Consider the following 20,709-nt stretch of genomic DNA (forward strand, 5'->3'; position numbering starts at 1 on the left):
CCTAGAATTCCATATCCAGAGAAAATATCTTTTAGGAATGAAAGTAAAATAGAGATTTTCTCAGATGAGGGTAAAAAAGCTAAGAGAATTTCTTGCCAGCGTATTTGTTCCAAAAGAATTGTTAAAGGAACTTCTTCAGACACAAGAGAAATAATACCCAAAAGATGCCTGCAGCATTGAAAATGAAGGAAAAGCAATAGAAATGGTAAATATATGTGTAAATATAATAAACTATTCCTATCCTCTGTAGTTCTTTAAAATGTTTGATATTTAACAGTAAGAATTATAACATTGAGTTTTAAATGTATGTAGATATAATACTGAAGATAATTACAACACATGGAGAAATAATAAAAACTAAAAACTAGTTGGTGGAAAAGGAGCTGGGTGCTTTATGAAGGATAAACTATAGAAAGACAAAACTAAATGTAAAGATTCCAGTTGCAATGTGACTGTCTATAGGACAGTGGTATTGAAAGTCAGAAGTACGATTAATCAGGAATAGATTGGGGAGTGGAATGATATCAAATCTTCACACAGCATATAAGCATCCCCATGATCTTGATCCACCATGAAGACTGCTTACTTCTCCAGCTTCATCTCACTCTTCATTTCCTTGCACTATATACCCTAGTCATATAAAAATTACTTGCAATTCCCCAAATATTTCATGTTTACATACCTCCATCACTCTGTAAAAAAAGCTCATGAGACTTCCTTCTTTCCTTTCTTCACCTGGCTAACTCCAATTTATCTGTCAAGATTAGCTCAGGAGTTTCCTTCTCACAAAGGCCCCCCCAAAGTTAGGTTTCATAACTTTCCTATGCATTCCACATAGTTTATTATGGTAGTCATGTTAGTTGACCACATAACTGTTATTTTACCTGATTATTTCACTCAACAGACCATAAACTCCTTGCAACCAACAACTGTTTATTTCTTCCCCTGGACACTAGTATGGTACCTAGCATAAAGTCAGCTTAATGTAGGACAAGCACTTCATATATAAACACATTTGAAATGTATATAATAATAATAATGTCATTATATATGCCATTATATATGTTTGTCAATTATATACATATATAATATGTACATAAGATGTATTATAATAATATATTATGTCATTATATGTGCCACTATATGTTTACTGCCAACTATATACATATATATGTATTGTATATATTACATAATATGCATATGTATATAACATGTATTGTATATGTACAATGATATATACATGTATATACAATAGATGTTATACATATATATATTATTATATACATATATCCATATATACTAGCATATGTATATTATTAATACTATTACATACATATTATTATAAATACTAATAACATGTTATATATATTATTATACAATACATATTAATATATATTATTTGGTTTAAAATTTCTAGCAAATGCTATTAAATTACTAATACAATAAAATTATAAAGCAGTAAAACTATTTAGGGAAATAAAAGTCCTTTTAAATCAATACATCATGATAATAATTGGAAAATAAGTCAGCAAATTTAAAATCATTTCAATTCAATAAAAAAAATACATCTAAAATTATCTCTATACACACTTTAGATATATCTTATCATTATTAGAATGATCTTAATCTATTAAATTGAATACTCAAAGGTAAAGTTACTTTTATGAATAATACGTAAGGATCCAAAAGAACAAGATTAAACCCATAAAAGTGTTTTCACAACGTACTTTTAAAATAGAGTATTAAAATCACTGTTAAATAAATATGTGTTCTGGCATTTGAAAAATTTATTATAAATTTGCTGGTACTGAAAGAATCAAGAAATCTACTTCAACTTTACATTACAGATAAGAGAATAAAGAACCAGGGAGATGAATTGGGTAAGCTACATAGCCCAGTTATGTTAGAAACAATATTATTTGATTCCTTCCTTGTCTCTTTCTAGTAAACTATCAAACCTCTCATAGATATAGTAAATTCTAAGTTTACTTATTGCATTTTATAAATTCATTTATAGTTCACTTTTTTGTCTTCCTTCCCATTTATTTCTTTTTTCTTAATTTTATTTGAGTATAGTTGTCTTTCAAAGTTGTGTTAGTTTCAGGTTTACAAAAAAGTAAATCAGATATATATATATGTATACACACACACACAGACACACACATATATCCATTCCTTTTCATATCCTTTTCTTATATATGTTGGGTAGATTACCATGTGCTATAAGTAGGTCCTTGTTACCTATCTATTTTTTATATAGTAGTATGTATATGTCACTCCTAATCCCCTAATTTATCCCTCCCACATGCATTTCCTCTTTGGTAACCACAAGTTTGGTTTAAAAATCTTTGAAAGTTTTGACGTTCTTTTGTGTAATTTTTATTAGATTCCACATATTAGTGATCTCATTTGATATTTGTTTTTCTCTGACTTACTTTCACTTACTTATGCTTATTTCTAGGTCCATCCATGTTGCTGCAAATGGCATTATTTCATTCTTTTTCGTGGTTGAGTAATATTCTATTGTGTATAGGTATCACATCTTCCATAACCCAATTAAAAAATGGTCATAAGATCTAAGAAAACATTTCTCCAAAGAAGACAGACAGATGACCAAAAAGCATATGAAAAGATGTTCAACATCATTAATTATTAGAGACATGCAAATCAAAAATACAATGAGGTATCATCTCACGCCAAGTCAGAATAGCCCCATCATCAAAAAATCTACAAACAATAAATGCTGGATAGAGTGTGGAGAAAAGGGAACCCTCCTACTCTGTTGGTGGGAATGTAAGCTGGTGAAACCACTATGGTGAACAGTATGGAGGTTCCTTAAAAAACTAAATATAGAACTACCATGATCTAGCAATCCCATTCCTGGGCGTATATCCAGAGAAAACCATAATTCAAAAAGATACATGTAACCCAATGTTCACTGAAATACTATTTACGGTAGCCAAGACATGGAAGAAACCTAAATGTCCACCAACAGAGGATTGCATATGATTCACTTTTTGTTAGAACTGGGAATTAATATTTTCCCTAGAATAATTTTTTAATTGGGTGAATTCCTACATTGGTTTCCAAATATAGATACTCTATTGATTAAAAGACTATGAGTTCCTCAATCTGAACAACAGAGAAAAGTTAAATTTAAAGAAGGGCTATTTTTATGTGTAGATTTTTGACCTCATAAGTTAAGCTCCTTGAACATGCCACAATGATTCTTATTATAGTCAAAAATGCAAGATGACTTTCAAACAGATATTACTATGATTCTAGCACAACTTCCCGACCTTTATATTCCAACTTTGTAAGAATTCTATTTGGGTATTTCCCCCCTTACTGATATCTGCCAGATGTTTTGTAGTTGCTAGCCATCCTCAGCTGTGTGCCTACCTGGCTCCAAAACCCTCTTACAGGATCTGGAAGGACTTTTATGAAACTTAGCAGATTCAACATACTCATTGGCTTAAATCCAACCAGCACCAACTGCATCCAGAACTGAATGTTCTTATTAGTTTAAGACAATCCAAGCCTACACCCTGGCAGTAGTGTATCTCCCTGAATTTCTAGGCCATGTATCAAAGGAGTGGAAGGCCTAAGAAAAGTTTGGCTATTATACAGAAGGTGGGTAAGGAAAAGGAATGGTATGTAATCATTCAATAAATGTCCACTACACTAGGAGATAATGGTCCTTATTCTATGAATTTCCTACAATTCAGAGTCATTTACAGTTTTCACGCAGTTTTTCTGACCAAAAAATTCACAAACTACCCCTCCTCTAAAATTACCTTCCATCAATGTTTTCGTCATGCCCTGAATTTACCAAATTTCCCATGTACCTATGACAAAGAGAGAGTGGTCTAACTAAGGATTTCTTTCTAATTTGGGAATTCATATATACCTTCATATGTTAAATATATAAAATTGCAAAACTAAAGACCAACTGATTATTAATGAATCAATGTTAATTGAAAAACACAAAAATTACATTAAACAAAAGTGAACCCAGACATTGATAACTGTATATTACATTAGCATTTTCCATGTATACTAAAATTCATTAATGATTTTTACTCCGTGCAGAATAGTATAAATCCTAAGTAGATTTAAGAGAGAATAAATTGACACTAAAGTTTAAAGAAAAGTAGATATCTATAAAATGACATATGATATGAAAACTAGAATTCCCTACAGCCTCCTTCCTAATTGCTACCTCTCCAACAGAAAAGAGAATAGAAGGAGAAAAAAAGCAGATAGAATAAAAGAAAACAAGGGAAAACTACTTCCTGTGAATGACTGTAAGGAAAAAGCTAAAGTTCTGTATTAATGACAGAATTTATAAAAAATTATCTGTTGCCATGCACTAAGTGTGCACGCACACACACAACATGCACACACACACACACACACACACACACACACACAAACTGAATTATTCAAAGAGAAGAAATCCAAAGGGAGGACCTAAACATTGTAATATTCATGTATAGTAAAACCCTAACAGAAACAAAATAGAAAATTCCTTAAAATTTTCCAATAATTTTAATATACATTTTAATCATTAACAAAGCATATAAGGAAAATGATTTATTTTAGAAAGACATTGAAACCAAGAGTATCCTGATTAAACAGAAAATTCTGATTAGCTAGTACCACCCATATATACCCAAGTATTCTTTAGTCTGAATTTCAATTTTATACACACATACGCATGTGCACACATGATACTTAAGATACAGTTTTCACAGAGAATAGTTTAAACCCTAAAGTGCAGTATTTCCGTTTGAAAGCTATTAGATATTGGTATTAGTTTTTAAAGAAATGTTCAATTTCCTATCTCTGAAGACTTCTAAAATCTGTTACGGTTAAGGAGCAATCAAGCCCAAATCAGTACACTTATGGGCTGCTAAACAGAGAACTCCAAGGACAGTCCACTGAAGAGGTAATATGCAATTATGTGAAATCACTCACATAAACCACAGGAGGAAATGCAGAAAAGGATGCACCATCAACTTATTATTGTGTTCCCCCATACATGAATGAGGTGTCTCAGAATCAGCTTTGCTATTTATTATTAAGGCTATTTTTTTTTTTTTTTTTTTGTCTTTTTGCCATTTCTTGGGCCGCTCCCACGACATATGGTGGTTCCCAGGTTAAGGGTCTAATCGGAGCTGCAGCCACCGGCCTACGCCAGAGCCACAGCAACTTGGGATCCAAGCCGCATCTGCGACCTACACTACAGCTCACAGCAACGGGCCGGATCATTAACCCACTGAGCAAGGGCAGGGATCGAACCCACAACCTCATGGTTCCTAGTCGGATTCGTTAACCACTGCACCACGACGGGAACTCCAAAAGACCAGATAAAATTTTTTTTTTTTTTTTTTTGTCTTTTTGCCTTTTCTAGGGCTGCTCCCAGGGCATATGGAGGTTCCCAGGCTAGGGGTCCAATAGGAGCTGTAGCCGCCTGCCTACGCCAGAGCCACGGCAATTCGGAAGCCGAGCCGCATCTGCAACTTACACCACAGCTCACAGCAACGGGCCGGATCCTTAACCCACTGAGGAAGGCCAGGGATCAAACGTGCAACCTCATGGTTCCTAGTCAGATTCGTTAACCACTGTGCCACTACGGGAACTCCTGAAGCACTATGAACACAGCTGCATTATCACCGTGAAACTCTTGTATTCTAATTGTTTATTTGCATGATTATTTATGAGGTAGGCTTTAATCTCCTAGAAAAAGACATTCTATCATTTTGCCTAAGTAACTTCTACTGGTTGAAGTTCAATAAATACTTGTCAAACAAATGGTCAATCAAAACCCTCTATCAGGAGTACCCATTTTGGCTCAGCAGAAAGGAATTTGAATAGTATCCACGAGGATACAGGTTCGATTCCTGGCCTCGCTCAGTGGGTTAAAGATCTGGCATTGCTGTGAGTTGTGGTGTAGGTTGCAGACGTGGCTCAGATCTGGCGTTGCCATGGCCGTGGCATAGACCGGTGGCTGCAGCTCTGATTAGACCCCTAGCCTGGGAACCTCCATGTGCAGCAGGTGTGGCCCTAAAAAGACAAAAAACAAGAACAAAAAAACAGAAACAAAAACAAAAACCTCTATCAGATTAATTCCTTCAGCTAATTATATACAGTAGAGGTTGAGATGGCAAGGTAGCTTTTCTGTTTTTCCATTCCCACTTTCCCTGTATTATTAAGGAAAGGGCCTATAATTGCATTCCTAATTCTAAAGGAGAAAGCACTTCCTGCTTCGATCAAAGGCCTCTCTCTCCACTACTATTCCATTCCTTCTCAGTCTCTCATGGTGTGTGTTTCCACAATTATTCCCTCTTTCCTGTAACATCAATTATTTTCTTGAGCTTAATTACTTCCACTGGCTTACATATATCCTGTATCTTTAAAATTTCAATCATAAATAAATCAAATAGAAATAAACCCCCCATTTCACCCTCACATCCTCTTCCAGTACCTTGACATTTCTCATCACCCCTTCACAGCAAAACTTCATGAACCTGTCTGTGATATCTGTCTTAACTTCCTCATTCCCATTGTCTTGTCAAGTCACTCCAAATATGTTTCATTTTTTCTCCCACTACACTAAGACTGCTCTCATGAAGGTGCTGCCAACCTCTGTGTCATCAACTCCCACAACGCTTCCCTGCTATTATTCTGCATGACCTCACAGGTCATTGGACAAAGTGGATCACTCCCTTCTGGAGACAGTTTATTCTCTTGGCTTCCTTAACACATAGGCTAGTTTCTCAATGACTGTGGTTTCTCAGACTTCTTCATAGCTCTTCTTCCTTTCCTCAGTGTCAGAAGTAACCAAGTGGATGAGCTCCATTCTCTTCTCTATCTACACCTCTTCCTATAATTTTAAACAGAATCTATATACAGATTTCTCTCAAATTTCATTCTATAGCTCTGACCTCTCTCTGAAACTCCAGAATCTTATGTCCAACTGCATACTTGACATCTAAAATTGAATTGCTCCTTGGCATCTCATAATTAACAAGCACAATGCAGAATCATGGTTCCTATTTGTTCTCCTAATTTTTGGTTGTTGTTTTTATTTTTTCCATTATAGCTGGGTTTACAGTGTTCTGTCAATTTTCTACTGTTCAGTATGGTGACCAGTTACATATACATGTATAGATTCTTTTTTCTCACATTATCATGCTCCATCAATAGTGTCTAGATAGTTCCCACTGCTATACAGCAGGAGCTCACTGCTTAACCATTCCAAAGGCAATAGTTTGCATCTATTAACCCCAAATTCCCTGTCCATTCCACACTCTTCCCCACCCCTTGGCAACCACATGTTCTCCATGTCCACGATTTTCTTTTCTGTGGAAAGGTTCATTTGTGCCATATATTAGGATTCCAGATATAAGTGATACCGTATGGTATTTGTCTTTCTCTTTCTAAATTACTTCACTTAATATGAGAGTCTCTAGTTCCATTCATGTTGCTGCAAATGGCATTATGTCATTCTTTTTTATGGCTGAGGATATCTGTGGTATATATATTGTGTATATATACCACAGATCTTAATCCATTCATCTGTCGATGGACATTTGGGTTTTTTCCATGTCTTGGCTATTGTGAATGGTGCTTCAGTGAACATGCAGGTATGTGTGTCTTTTTTAAGGAAAGTTTTGTCCAGATATATGCCCAAGAGTGGGACTGTTGGGTCATATGGTAGTTCTGTGTATAGATTTCTAAGGTACCTCCATACTGTTCTCCATAGTGGTTTCACCAGCTGACATTCCCACCAACAGTGCAAGAGGGTTCCCTTTTCTCCACACCCCCTCCATCATTTGCTATTTGTGGACTATTAATGTTGGCCATTCTGACTGGTGTGAGGTTTTATCTCGTGTTTTGATTTGTATTTCTCTAATAGTCAGGGATGTTGAGCATTTTTTCATGTGCTTGTTGGCCATCTGTATATCTTCCTTGGAGAAATGTCTATTCAGGTCTTTCGCCCATTTTTCAATTTTGTTGTTGGCTTTTTTGCTGTTGAGTTGTATAAGGTGCTTGTATATTTTAGAGATTAAGCCCTCATCAGTTGCAACATTTGAAACTATTTTCTCCCATTTTGTAAGTTGTCTTTTTTTTTTTTTTCCTTATGGTTTCCTTTGCTGTACAAAAGCTTGCCAGTTTGATTAGTTTCCATTGGTTTATTTTTGCTTTCATTTCTGTTGCTTTGGGAAACTGACCTGAGAAAGCATTTGTAAGGTTGATATCCGGGAATGTTTTGCCTATGTTCTCTTCTAGGAGTTTGATGGTGTCCTACCTTACACTTCAGTCTTTAAGCCATTTTGAGTTTATTTTTGTGCATTATGTGAGAGAGTGTTCCAGTTTCACTGATTTACATGCAGCTGTCCAGGTTTCCCAGGAACCCTTGCTCAAAAGACTATATTTTTACCATTTTATATTCTTGCCTCCTTTATCGTTCTTCCTCTAATTTTTTCCATCAGAATAAACTCTATTACCATTTATCCAGTTGATTTCTTAAGAATAATGAGGGTTGTTATATTAGTTATGTGTTGCTGTATAACAATTCTCCCAAAACTTAACTGCTTAAGACAATGAACATTTATCATTTCAGATAATTTCTGTAAGTCAGGAATCCAGATATGGCTTAGGTCTGGCTCCAGGACTCTCATAAGATTGCAGTCAAGATGTTTCCCAAAGCCTTGACCAGGGCTGAAGGAGCCATTCAATGGGGGCTCACTCTTCAGTTCCTTTCCACAGGGACCTCTCCAAATGATTGCCTGGATGGCCTCAGGATATGTCAAATGACTCTCCCCAGAGCAAAAGATCCAAGAGATAGCAAGACAGGAACAGGAATTTCTTTTAAAAATCTAGTGTCAAGATTCATATTGTCATTTCTGCAATATCCTACTGGTTACACAGGTTAGCCATACTTGGTTTATGATAGGATGACAGAAGAACATAAATACCAGGAAGCATGAACCACTAGGGGCTCTTTTGGCAACTGGTTAATATAATTTTGCATAGGGGAAAAAATCACATAATTGAATTCATCATAGTCTTTTCAACCCCCAATGTTTCTTTCGTGTAGATTATTCTATTACACAGAAACACAACACAGAAAAACATAGACCATGGCAGCCTACTACATGCCCCCAACATCCTCTCTCCTCCCAAGCCTCAACAGACTTAGCGCAATTGAGAACATGAGCTTTACTAGAAGCTTTGGAGAAATAAATTAGAGACTTCCATCTACTGTGCTAGGATATTCTAGAGGTCTCAAGAAGTAAAACTCCCCACTAAAGACAAAATGTTATAGGTCACAAAAATAGCTCAGTTGTTAGACATCAGTTGTTAGACATCTGAGAATCTCCTCAAGAAGACCAGCACCTAATTCTGAACGATCCTGATAATCTCCCCAGTGTGGTTATGGGCTTCTCTGTTAATCCATATAGAACTCTGTAATGTACTGGAATGATATAAAACCCTACCAAGGAGTTAAATGGCATCCTCCCTAAGTACTATAAACATCATTTGTATTCTTGAAAAATTATCTTTTACTGGATATCTTTACATAATGGAGGGGGGACAGCCCTTCCTGGGACAGCCCTCACCCCACTGCACCCACGTCCTCTGCCTGCCTGTTTGTAGAAAAGCTACAGTTTTCAGTACTCCCCTAAGGCACAAAAGCCTGGTTAAAGAATTAATAATTGAAAGAATGTGAACATGTAGTGACAAAAATATCAGTTGGGCCAAGAGAACTGGTAACAATTTAAACAGTAAATCAGCCATTAATCAGCCATAGAACATTTAGTTCTTTCCTGAAGGACATAGATAAGTCTCTGATACACATTTCTGAGTTGTTTTTTGGATACTATAACCCACACCAAATGGAGGAAGTGAACTACTTGATAACCATGAGCACATAGACCCTAGACCAGCTGGAGCCTGAGGATTGATAGTGTTAACCCCTGTGACACCACCCTATCTCACCATCAGCCAATCAGAGAACTGTACATGAGCTGAATATGCACTCTGCAACTCCTCTCCCTCACCATGCCTTTAAAAATGCTTCCCTGAAACCTATCCAAGAGTCCAGGTTTTTTGAGCATGGGCTGCCCACACTCCCGGTTTGTCACCTGCGATAAACGCTGTACTTTCTTTCACCACAACTCAGTGTCAATAGATTGGCTTTACTGCAAGTGGGCAAGTGGACCTAAGTTTGATTTGGCAATATTTAGATGATAACAAAGATCTAAAAAAAAAAATTTTTAATTATGAATCATGTAATCAAATTCTGGGGATGTAAGCCAGCCTGAGAAAGACTAAAACTAGCACTCTCTACTCTCATTTCTGTTTTATTTTTGGCATTGGTGCATTTTATCAGGCCAGAAGTCTCCATATAGTTGTAATTATAGCCACCATTGGCTCCTGGCTCATATCGTCTCAGTTTAGTCACCAAAAAGAGAAGGCTCTTCCCTCTTGACACAGTTTAAAAAAAAAAAAATCTCAGAGGACTCTGCTTAACTCAGCTTGGTCACATGACCACTTCATTGATTCAGGGAAGCAGAGTGTTATGACCCAGTTGGACATCGTTCATTCTTGAGAACAAGGAAGATGGAAGAGTCCATTCAGAATATAGGCTATGGTGGGAGATTCTGTGCTCCAAATGAGGAAGCATGTTGTTTCCGAAAGAAATGACAGTCAATCATCAGACGAAACAATAAATGTCAACTCTACTTCTACCCCTAAGCCATAGATAGCATCTGTCTACATACCTGAGAATACAGGAACTGGGAAATGAATGGTTGAAAGAAAAAAATAGTTATTTTTACTATTTGCATGGACTTATCCAGTCTTCACTGGGACTCATCTCAGTTACTGGTGGTAAATTTTTTTTGAAGTCTCTTATAAGAATACACAAATTAAAGAAAATTAATGCACATGAAGAAAAAAATCATCAGTTCAAAGAGGAGGGTGTTTTCAAGCATTTTATAGTGAGTCACTATAAAACATAAGAGAGTAAAGTAAATTTGACCAGTGAATTTAAAGCTCAGCTGAAAGAATTCTCTCTGAACATAAAAGAAAAAAATAATAAAATGAAAATTATAGATGGACATTAGAAAAATAAGATAGCTCCAGGAACTAACATAGTCAATGATACTAGTTTCAGAAACAGGGAGGTGAACAAATGAGCAGACTAGAGAGAAATCAGACTCATAAAAAACTCAGTATGGTGGAATGGCTAAATTTCAAGGATAAGTAAATCTTACAAACATGCTGAAAGATTTTATAGGAAGTTCTCTAGGAAAGGAAAGTGAATTATATCAGCTATATATAAGCTTTCCTTTTTAGTGATAAGGAAAAAAACTCATATTCACCAAATATTTACTAAATTCCTACCATGTACTGTTCAGCAGCTGGATATAGAACAGTGAACAAACTAGACATAGTCTCTGCCACAGAAACTTCATTCTAGTGGGAAAAAAAACTAACTGCATGGGCAGAATGGAGAAAGCTTGCCAAGACAGATAATCTCTGTCTAGGTGGAAAAAATTTTGTTTCATCATATTTCATGTCTCATCATATTTAAGACATGATACATTCATTTCATTTTACTTTGTGATATCATTCTGTCCATTAGGATTAGGTTCACCTATAGAGTGAATTAACAGAGGCCCTTATTTCTTTCACATGTAAATCCACAGATACGCAATCTGTGGGCATTCTAGCAGCTCAGCCCCATGAAATCTTCAGAGACTCAGGTTCCTCCATCGCTAAGAATGTATGTGTATCACTCTGCAATGCCTACCCACATACATAGATTCCTCAAAACTGTTTGGGGAATCCACGGAATCAGCATTTTAACAGGTATCCCAGGTAATTCAAATGAGAAATCTTGATGTGGAAGAATGAGGGAAAAGATAATAAAATGACTCCTAAAATCTTGGTAATGAAAGAACTAAAATTACTTCCAAAAATCAAACTAGGAAATCAATAAATAGTTGCTAAGTGCAAAGATATGCTAAGTCATCTTAAAGAAAGCCAAACCACCATTTGACAAAACCTTGATTTTCAAATATTTTCTTATCTAAAGAAATGCTTGGAGTGAAGGTGGATGACGCAGAGTGAATCCATAGACAACATGGAAGCAACTGAAAAAGAGTCTCAGACATCTTTTCAAGATGTAACACCTACAATCTTGTTGCACATCTTTTCAGAACTCCTCTAACCATCCTCTTATGAAAAGTTTGGATTTACTTTTATTGTTAGTTACCCTTTAAAGTATTTCAGATGCTGCTTTACAATTTTAAATTAATTTCGTGCCATTAATAGCATCCCTTGTCAGTCATCTTGGACACACAGTTAATATTAGGCAGTGGCTACTCATACCAAAGGCTGTATAGGAGACAGTTTTCAACTAGGGAGCTGGATAAAAATGTAAGATAAATCTGGGCTTCCACATTTTCATCTCCATTTCATTTCACTGACAGGAAAGAGGAACCAAAAGAAAAGAAAAAAGAAAACCGTAGAACAATGTGTCATAAAGCCAGATAAAAAAATGGTTAACACTATTTTTAACATCTATCACTGTACTTCTTTTCCTTAACACAAATGCAAAACTGGGTTATTTCTATTCACCAAGAGTTTTTGAAAATTCCTATCCACTGGTTCTCATCAGAAAATACACAAATCTCCAACAAATTATCTTAAGTTCAACAGGAAAGGTAAACTCTGCACACCATTATATTACTCCTCCCTAGAAAAATTTCCCTTTTCTCTCCTTTTTCCTAAGGTTTATCCTTTCAAGTTGCTGTTTAATTTCCAAATTAATTCTTCCACAGCTTTAAAACACTAAGGTAACCTATCAGTTTCTAAAGGACTCCTACCATCAAATAGTTTCGGAGCGGTGTTAGAGTATTTATGAAAAGTACGAAGTCTGAACTCGCCAACAGGATACGAGATTTGGGGCAAGTTCTTCAAGGCTGGGAACTTAGTTTTTTCATCTGAAAAACGTTTGACGCAGATTTCTAAAATCCCTCAAATGCATAATCGTGATTTAAACATAACCAGGATTCTTGCTTGATATGGTAGATTTTGCTAAGGGAAGCAATTTGGCAAGTTTTGCATCACCTGTCCCAAGCCCCTTATTGTGTGTACTTAGGAAAATCTACTTGAGCTCCATTTTACTAATTAAAGTACATTTTAGCCCAGGGAAGACTGGAATGGTGGTCCCTGCTAAGACGTACTAAGGTGACAGCACTGTAACATATACCCAGGAAGCTTTTTAAAAGCAAAACCAAGGGGGTGGTCAGCTGAAAGCTACTCCCCAGGGACGATTTGTTTTACGTGGTAACCACTGCCTGAGATCCAGGGCCAGGCAGAAAAGGCTTGTGTTCGTTTTTTCTTTTCAAATTTCAAATTCCTTCACTCCAAAGGCTGGGCTCAAAACAATCCTGTAGGGAACTAAACTGCCTCACCCGTTCGGAGTGTGGAGACACGACTCCGCCTCGTCCACGACCACAAGAGGAAGAAGAAGCTTCAGGGAACCCGGTGAGGCCGGGCCGCCTATCGCCCCAGCCCGGCCCCCACCCGCAGACCTGCGGTGCCTGCCCCCGGGGCCAGCACCACCTCCCGGAGAGTCTTCCCTGCTCACACGCGCTGCAACAGGGCCTGGTCGGCGTGTCACGTGACCCGAAGGCGCAGCCAATCAGCGCAGCCCTCTGCGGTATTCAAATCGGCGGCGGGGAAGGCGGGTGTGCAGAGCTCTGTTTCCGCCCGGGCCTCGGGGGCTGCAGGGTCGCTTTTCGCCGCCATGCGGGGCACCGGACGCTGACAGACCTTCGGGCCCGGTGGGCGGAATGGAGAATCGGAGTGTCCCTCCCGGGCCTTATCGGGCCACTAAGCTGGTAAGACAGCTCGGAGACGAGACTGGCCGGCTGGGGTGATGACGGCCACCGCTTTTATGGGAGAACATGCGTAGTTTTCCCTCCGGCTGGGGGATGGGTCCCAGAGCCCCTTGGGTCACTGAAGAGGTGAATGAGGGGGAATTCACGGGTATCGCGGACCCTTGCAGGACATGCCTACCCCCCTACTCTAAGGGTCTGTACCCCCCTCCCCATTCCTTTGCTCCTGTCGCGTCGCTCCATCCCAAACGACCCCTGTTGGTGGTGGTGTTGGCCGGCCCTGAAACGTCTCGGAATATTGAGTTGTGATGTTGGGGCCACATAAGTTAGATAAGTGTGAAAAGCTGAATGTGTTATATATAAATCAGATTTATTGACCTCTGATGTAGAATATTTCAGTTAAAAAGTTGTATGTTTATACCACCACCACCTTCATGTTCCACTCTTAGATCTGCTACTAACCCCGAATTTGAGCTGTTTGCAAACAATTTGGAAAATTATCTTTTAAAACTGTAGATACATCACAGCATCATTAAACAAACGATAGACTTAAAGCTTACTTTACTCCATCAGTTCTTTGTTCACTATTGGAATCCTCACATAAGAAATGCTATAATAAATATATAAGCTTTTTCCTACTAAAGTTATTTTACCAGTAAAACTGTTGCCTGCCATGAGTTTTGTTTGGCCTGCATAGTTAATTATGACGCAGGTTCTAGAGTCAGTCATACTTTGGTATGAATGCCTGGGGTTTATCGCTTAGCTATGTGACCTTGGTCAAATTATTAAATCTCTCTATGCTTCATATACCTTATCTGAAAATGGAAGAGTAATAGTACCTATTCATAGAATTGTGAGAATTAAAGAGAAATAATGAATGTAATGCTTAGTCTCTGACATAAATATTACCGGCATATTATTAATGTTAGTTGAGGTTTAAAAAAACAGAAATAAATACTTTCTTTGTTGAGGACTAAAGGCAGGTTCATTGCAGTTCTCCATTATTCCTTGGTTTCCTATAAATAAGCCAACCAGCCAATGAAGTGCTTTTAGTCAGAAATTGTCACATAAAAATATTATTACAACACTAGAATTAATAAAAAGAAATCAGGGCGTTCCCGTCATGGTGCAGTGGAAACAAATCCGACTAGGAACCATGAGGTTGCGGGTTCAGTCCCTGGCCTCGCTCAGTGGTTTAAGGATCCAGGGTTGCCGTCAGCTGTGAGCTATGAGCAGTGGTGTAGGCCGGCAGCTACAGCTCCGATTCCACCCCTTAGCCTGGGAACCTCTGTATGCTGCAGCCCTAAAAAAAAGACAAAAAAATAAAATTTTCTTTAGTACAAATGTCAAGTGAGTTCATCATGAATTTTAATGATTTAATAAGAAATGAACAAGAGAATTTTCTTTGTCTAATTTGTTTGATATTTTTTCTTCTTTCCGTTTGCAGTGGAATGAAGTTACCACATCTTTTCGATCAGGAATGCCTCTCAGAAAACACAGGCAACACTTTAAAAAATATGGCAATTGTTTTACAGCAGGAGAAGCAGTGGACTGGCTTTATGACCTATTAAGAAATAATAGCAATTTCGGTCCTGAAGTTACAAGGCAACAGACTATCCAGCTACTGAGAAAATTTCTTAAGAACCATGTAATTGAAGATATCAAAGGAAAATGGGGATCAGAAAATCTTGATGACAACAGTCAGCTATTCAGGTACTAAACAAAGAAATAACTGCAAAAGCAAATTACTTAACAATAAAGTTTAACGCCACTTCTATTATGCTTTTAATAAAACAGCAGCTTCTTCAGGAGAAGTAATATTTTCTGTAGTAATCTTACTACTCTCAGTCCAATTGCAAACATTTGGAAATTAAAGTTAAAGATAATTACTGCACAATTCAAACTTCTAAAATAGAAGATAGTATATATAATAAAATAGGGAGTTGAGAGGAAAGAATGAGATATTGTCACTTTTACATATTCTGAAAGCTTTGTAACATGTCAAGGACAGAACATTATTAACCTTTAGTTTCATAGACTTAAGAATTGCAAGACATTCTCACAGGTTCTTGCCTTTAAGTGACATAATCTAATAATACATGTTATGAGATAAATAATAGCAAACTTTATATAATAACTAATAAAAGAACTATACTACAAGTTAAAGGGAATATGTATTAAGCATTTATCATTTATCATGTACCAGAAGCCCTGCTTTATGATTTACGTGTCTTCTTTATTTAATTCCTAGAATAGCTAAGCAGGGCAGGTATTAACTCCTTTTTATGGGTGAAAAGGCTGAGACCATGCTTCTAAAAAATCTTAATTCTCTTGATCTGAAATATATTCTAATGTACGCCTTTGTCAGACTAGTAAATACATTTCTTATGTCAGCTCTGTTGTAGCCTCTGTGGGGCCTTTCTGATTCCCTCAGGCTAGCATAGTTACTTTTTCTCTCATATACCCACAGTTCTTGGCTATATATCCCTTAAATTTTGTCTTTGGATTCTAATTCCCATGCTTTTTTACTCTACAAAATCAGTACTCTTCAAATGAAATGTCATAGAAATTGATTCTTGCTTGTATGTCAAAGATGATTTATGTCATACAAGTAAACTGCAATAAAAAATATATGAATAGTTTATTTTGTATAACACTCTACAAATCTCTCCTCGTTCCACTACTTGTCCATCACCTTTTAAGTTCTTTTGCTTTTGCTCATTCTTCAGCTGTTCCTGTCCTCAAGGTCCTAGGCTTGGGCACTTCACCTCTCTCTGAGCAATCTCATACCATGTCTTCACTTACTTTTCTTATGATTTTCAACTTCCAATCCAAATACCTCTCCTCCGCTTTAGGCCTACTTTTTGCCTGTCAGACAGGCACTTCAAATATAACATGTAGAAAATCACTACCATCTCTTACCCTCTTATATCCATATCTGAATGAAGGGCACTGTCTTCCCTGTAGTTAGCATCATTCTTTCCCTTCTCCACTTTAAATATGGTGTATTTATCAAACCACATCTATTGTATTGATTAGTATTATCCAGTCTATTTACTTCTCTCTTCACTATGAATGTTGTTTATGTTAGATTGTTACTCTCTCACTGGAATTCTGTATCACTCTTTAACTAGTCTCTCTATCTCTAGTCCTTTTACAGTGGTAACAAAACTATGAAGTACTTAAAAATAAGGTTTACCACAAATGTGTAAGACCTTCCTGAAGAAACTTATAAAATTGTATTGAAAGTAATAAGTATGAGGATATTTTTGTTCATGAATGCGAAGTCTTCATATAACAAATAAGTCATTTCTTCCCAAAAAGATGTATAGATTCAGTACATTTTTATTCAAAACCCCCATATAATTTTTTGTAGACTTTAACAAGCATTCTAAAGTTCATTTGGTAGTGTAAAGCTCTGAGTCAATTTTGAGGAATGATGAGGGGAGAACTGCTTTAACCTGATTATTTGGGCTTACTTAAATTTAAATTAAAACAATTAAGTGCTGAGAATATAAACCCTTGTATGTATGGGAACTTGGTATGAGTTATACATGAATTAAACACCAAAATATGAAAACAAAATTCTTATGAGAGAATATAAGAAAGTATTTTAAGATAGTGGAATAAGAAAACGTTACTGAGGTCACTAAAAACTTATGCAGGAGTTCCCATCGTGGCTCAGTGGTTAACGAATCTGACTAGGAACCATGAGGTTGAGGATTCGATCCCTGGCCTTGCTCAGTGGGTTAAGGATCCAGCGTTGCCGTAAGCTGTGGTGTAGGTTGCAGATGCAGCTCCATGTTGCTGTGGTTCTGGTGTAGGCCGGTGGCTATGGCTCCAATTAGACCCCTATCCTGGGAATCTCCATGTGCCGCAGGAGCGGCCCTAGAAAAGGCAAAAAGACCAAAAAAAAAAAAAAAAAAAAAAAACTTATGCATAAATTTAATGTAAAAAATATAGGGGTATTGCTGGTTGTTTATGTATATTTATTTAAAGTATAAAAACATGAACAAGAAGGAATACATTAACATATACAATAACTATAGGTTAATGATTTCCCTTAGGAAGAGAGAAAGAAATACAATTAACAAAGAATTTCTCCTATTAAAAAAAAAAAATGAAACTGGGTTGAAAGTTTGTGAGCGCACATTATTTAATTGCATATTATTCTTTAACCAGATTTCCTGCAAATTCTCCACTTAAAACTCTTCCACGAAGGTATCCAGAAGTGAGAAAAAACAGCATAGAGAACTTTTCCAAAGATAAAGATAGTATTTTTAAATTACGAAATTTATCCCGTAGAACTCCTAAAAAGCATGGATTACATTTCTCTCAGGTAAAATATCCCTTTTACTAATCACTAGTTTAAATATAATTAGCATGAGCTTGTTATTAGAGTCAGTAAAAGTGAATGATTCTTTAATATTTGAAGCCATTACTTGAAATCTCTTAACATACTTTATGTTCTAAAAATGCAGAGTTTCCTTGTGGTGCAGCAGGTTAAGGATCTGGCGTTGTCACTGTGGCAGCTAGGGTTGCTGCTATGGCACAGGTTCAGTCCCTGGCCCAGAAACTTCCACACATGCAGCCTAAATAGATAAATAAATAAATAAAAATGCATGTGTAAATTTGTTTGGAATTCATAGAAACAAAAACGTTAGGGAGGAGTTCCCGTCGTGGCGCAGTGGTTAACGAATCCGACTAGGAACCATGAGGTTGCGGGTTCGGTCCCTGCCCTTGCTCAGTGGGTTAAAGATCCGGCGTTGCCGTGAGCTGTGGTGTAGGTCGCAGACGCGGCTCGGATCCCACGTTGCTGTGGCTCTGGCGTAGGCCGGTGGCTACAGCTCCGATTCAACCCCTAGCCTGGGAACCTCCATATGCCGCGGGAGCGGCCCAAGAAATAGCAACAACAACAACAAAAAAAGACAAAAAAGACAAAAAAAAAAAAAAAAAAAAAAAAAACGTTAGGGAGACATACTTGAAATACTATTTGTATAATAAATTAATTTTGGGGTAGTAGGGCAGTTGCAAAACTAAAGCTCTATTACCGTATTATAGTATTTCTTCAAGTGACATTACTCCTCAATGGACTGATACTAATACAGTTACTAAATATTAACAGTATTTACATAATTTCAGCATACCATATGAAATCAAAGTAATTCTTTTTTCAGGAAAATACAGAGAAAATGAATCGTGACATGATCAGTGAAGATCAAGAAAACTCAGTTGATAATAGAGAAATAAACCAGAAAGATGTTGAAGAAGTTTGGAGACATGTTGTTCTGATCTAGTAAGCTAAAACTAAGCTATAACCAAGCTCCAGAGATGTTTAGAATGTTAATGTGATATTTTCATCAAGATATGCAAATGAAGAACAGATTATTTCTCAAAGCTTAGGATTTAAGCTGTATATGTGCTTCTTAATAAGTGCCCTTGCTATAGTTCTAGTACATTAGAATTAGAATGTTTTCAGTATGATTTGCTTTTTCTTTGACTCAAAAGTTGTGTGTCTAGTTTGGGATCTATATTAGAATCTTTCAAAGGTTTTAACATGAATATATTTTAAGGCGAATATTATATATAAGCCTTAGAGTTTTGACTTAAGAAAAAAACCAAAATATCCTGAAGGCTTTGTTTGTTTTCCAGCTCTACTCTTACATATTTATATTCTATTCCACTTATTTTATGAAGAATAAAAAGTTTGTATCATTTCTTCTATTTAGCCTGCAAACCATTTTAGGTGTGTCATCCCTGGAAGAAGTCATAAACCCCAAACAAGTAATTCCACAATATATAATGTACAACATGACCAATACAAGTAAACATGGAGTAGTTATACTACAAGACAAATCAGGTTGGTATCAATAAAAGAAGTTGGATTCATTGTAAACTTGTTAACAAAAGTTGCAGCCATTGTGGAAATAGAGACCAAAACATAGAAAGTAAAATACTTTGAGAAATCACCCAGGGAGACTCTTGTTTTATTAGAGGTGCTTTAATAATCATGGTGGAAAAAAATTTTTTTGAAGTATAGTTGATTTATTCGTTTCAGGTGTACAGCAAAGTGATTCAATTGTGTATGTGCGTACTTCAGATTATTTTCCTTTATAGGTTTTATAAAATATTGAGTATAGTTCCCTGTACTATACAGTAGGTTCCTTGTTGGAATAATTTTTAAATGAATATTATTCACACTGTTATTTTAGCTCTTAAGATGGATTCATGCTTGATTTTGTTAAATAGCAGAGTTAAATATACAAAAGGTATACAGAAATAATTAAAACTATTGATTAACCACATTTTACTGAGGGCCTACAATGTTCCAGGCACTGTGCTAAAGATTTAATGATGAGCAAGAGGGAAGTGGCCTCTGCCTTCCTGGAACTTAAATAAGTTATACAAAACTTTAAAGGGGTGAAGACATATATGCAAAACCAAAGTAACACACAATAAGTCTGAACTCTGAAGAACAGACACTGGCTTTGTATTGTATATATGTTTATATAATGTATTGATATCAGATATAGAAAAATCAGAGAAATAATTCAAGCTTAGTGCACTAGAAAACTTATATTACAGCAAATGTATCAATAAACTTACTCAAAATGTTCGCTCATTTTTTCATAATCATTTGCCGTCTATAGAATTAAGTGACATGCATTACTTTGAGTTTCTTTCTGTGGGCAAGAACTTTGAGTTTCTAATCATAGGAGCAAAAAAGTAAATATTTAAACTTAAGAACTATGTTGTATATACATGTTAGCTTTGGACTCATCCC

General features: G+C 36.4%; 2 protein-coding genes across 18 annotated transcripts in view; one reads left to right on the plus strand and one right to left on the minus strand.

Annotated features, from left to right (window-relative positions):
• Window positions 1–13,836, minus strand: part of LOC146402866 (uncharacterized) — an 805,401-nt gene extending 791,565 nt beyond the window's left edge. The window contains exons 1-2 of the mRNA XM_084965716.1: window positions 13,714–13,836; window positions 13,500–13,667 (exon numbers count right to left, since the gene is read on the minus strand). Of these exons, the coding sequence (XP_084821842.1) occupies window positions 13,500–13,667; window positions 13,714–13,836 (291 nt within the window). The remainder of the gene's footprint in view (window positions 1–13,499; window positions 13,668–13,713) is intronic.
• DEPDC1 (DEP domain containing 1) overlaps window positions 13,754–20,709 on the plus strand; it is a 37,191-nt gene continuing 30,235 nt past the window's right edge. For 13 of the 17 annotated variants that reach the window (XR_014807995.1, XR_014807997.1, XR_014807996.1 and 10 more), the window contains exons 1-5: window positions 13,754–13,928; window positions 15,373–15,638; window positions 18,108–18,264; window positions 19,103–19,221; window positions 19,655–19,785. Coding sequence is in view for 8 of the 17 variants with exons in the window: in XM_084964738.1 (XP_084820864.1) it covers window positions 13,881–13,928; window positions 15,373–15,638; window positions 18,108–18,264; window positions 19,103–19,221; window positions 19,655–19,785 (721 nt within the window). In the remaining 9 variants the exon portion in view is untranslated. The remainder of the gene's footprint in view (window positions 13,929–15,372; window positions 15,639–18,107; window positions 18,265–19,102; window positions 19,222–19,654; window positions 19,786–20,709) is intronic. The other 4 variants (XR_014808001.1, XR_014808002.1, XM_084964740.1 and 1 more) reach the window with 1 other exon arrangement.

This window comes from Sus scrofa, chromosome 6 (genome assembly GCF_054392235.1).
Source record: "Sus scrofa isolate SSC_HxYL_T2T_F1_AM1 chromosome 6, Sscrofa_HxYL_maternal_Yorkshire_Landrace_v2.0, whole genome shotgun sequence".
Lineage (NCBI taxonomy): Eukaryota > Metazoa > Chordata > Mammalia > Artiodactyla > Suidae > Sus > Sus scrofa.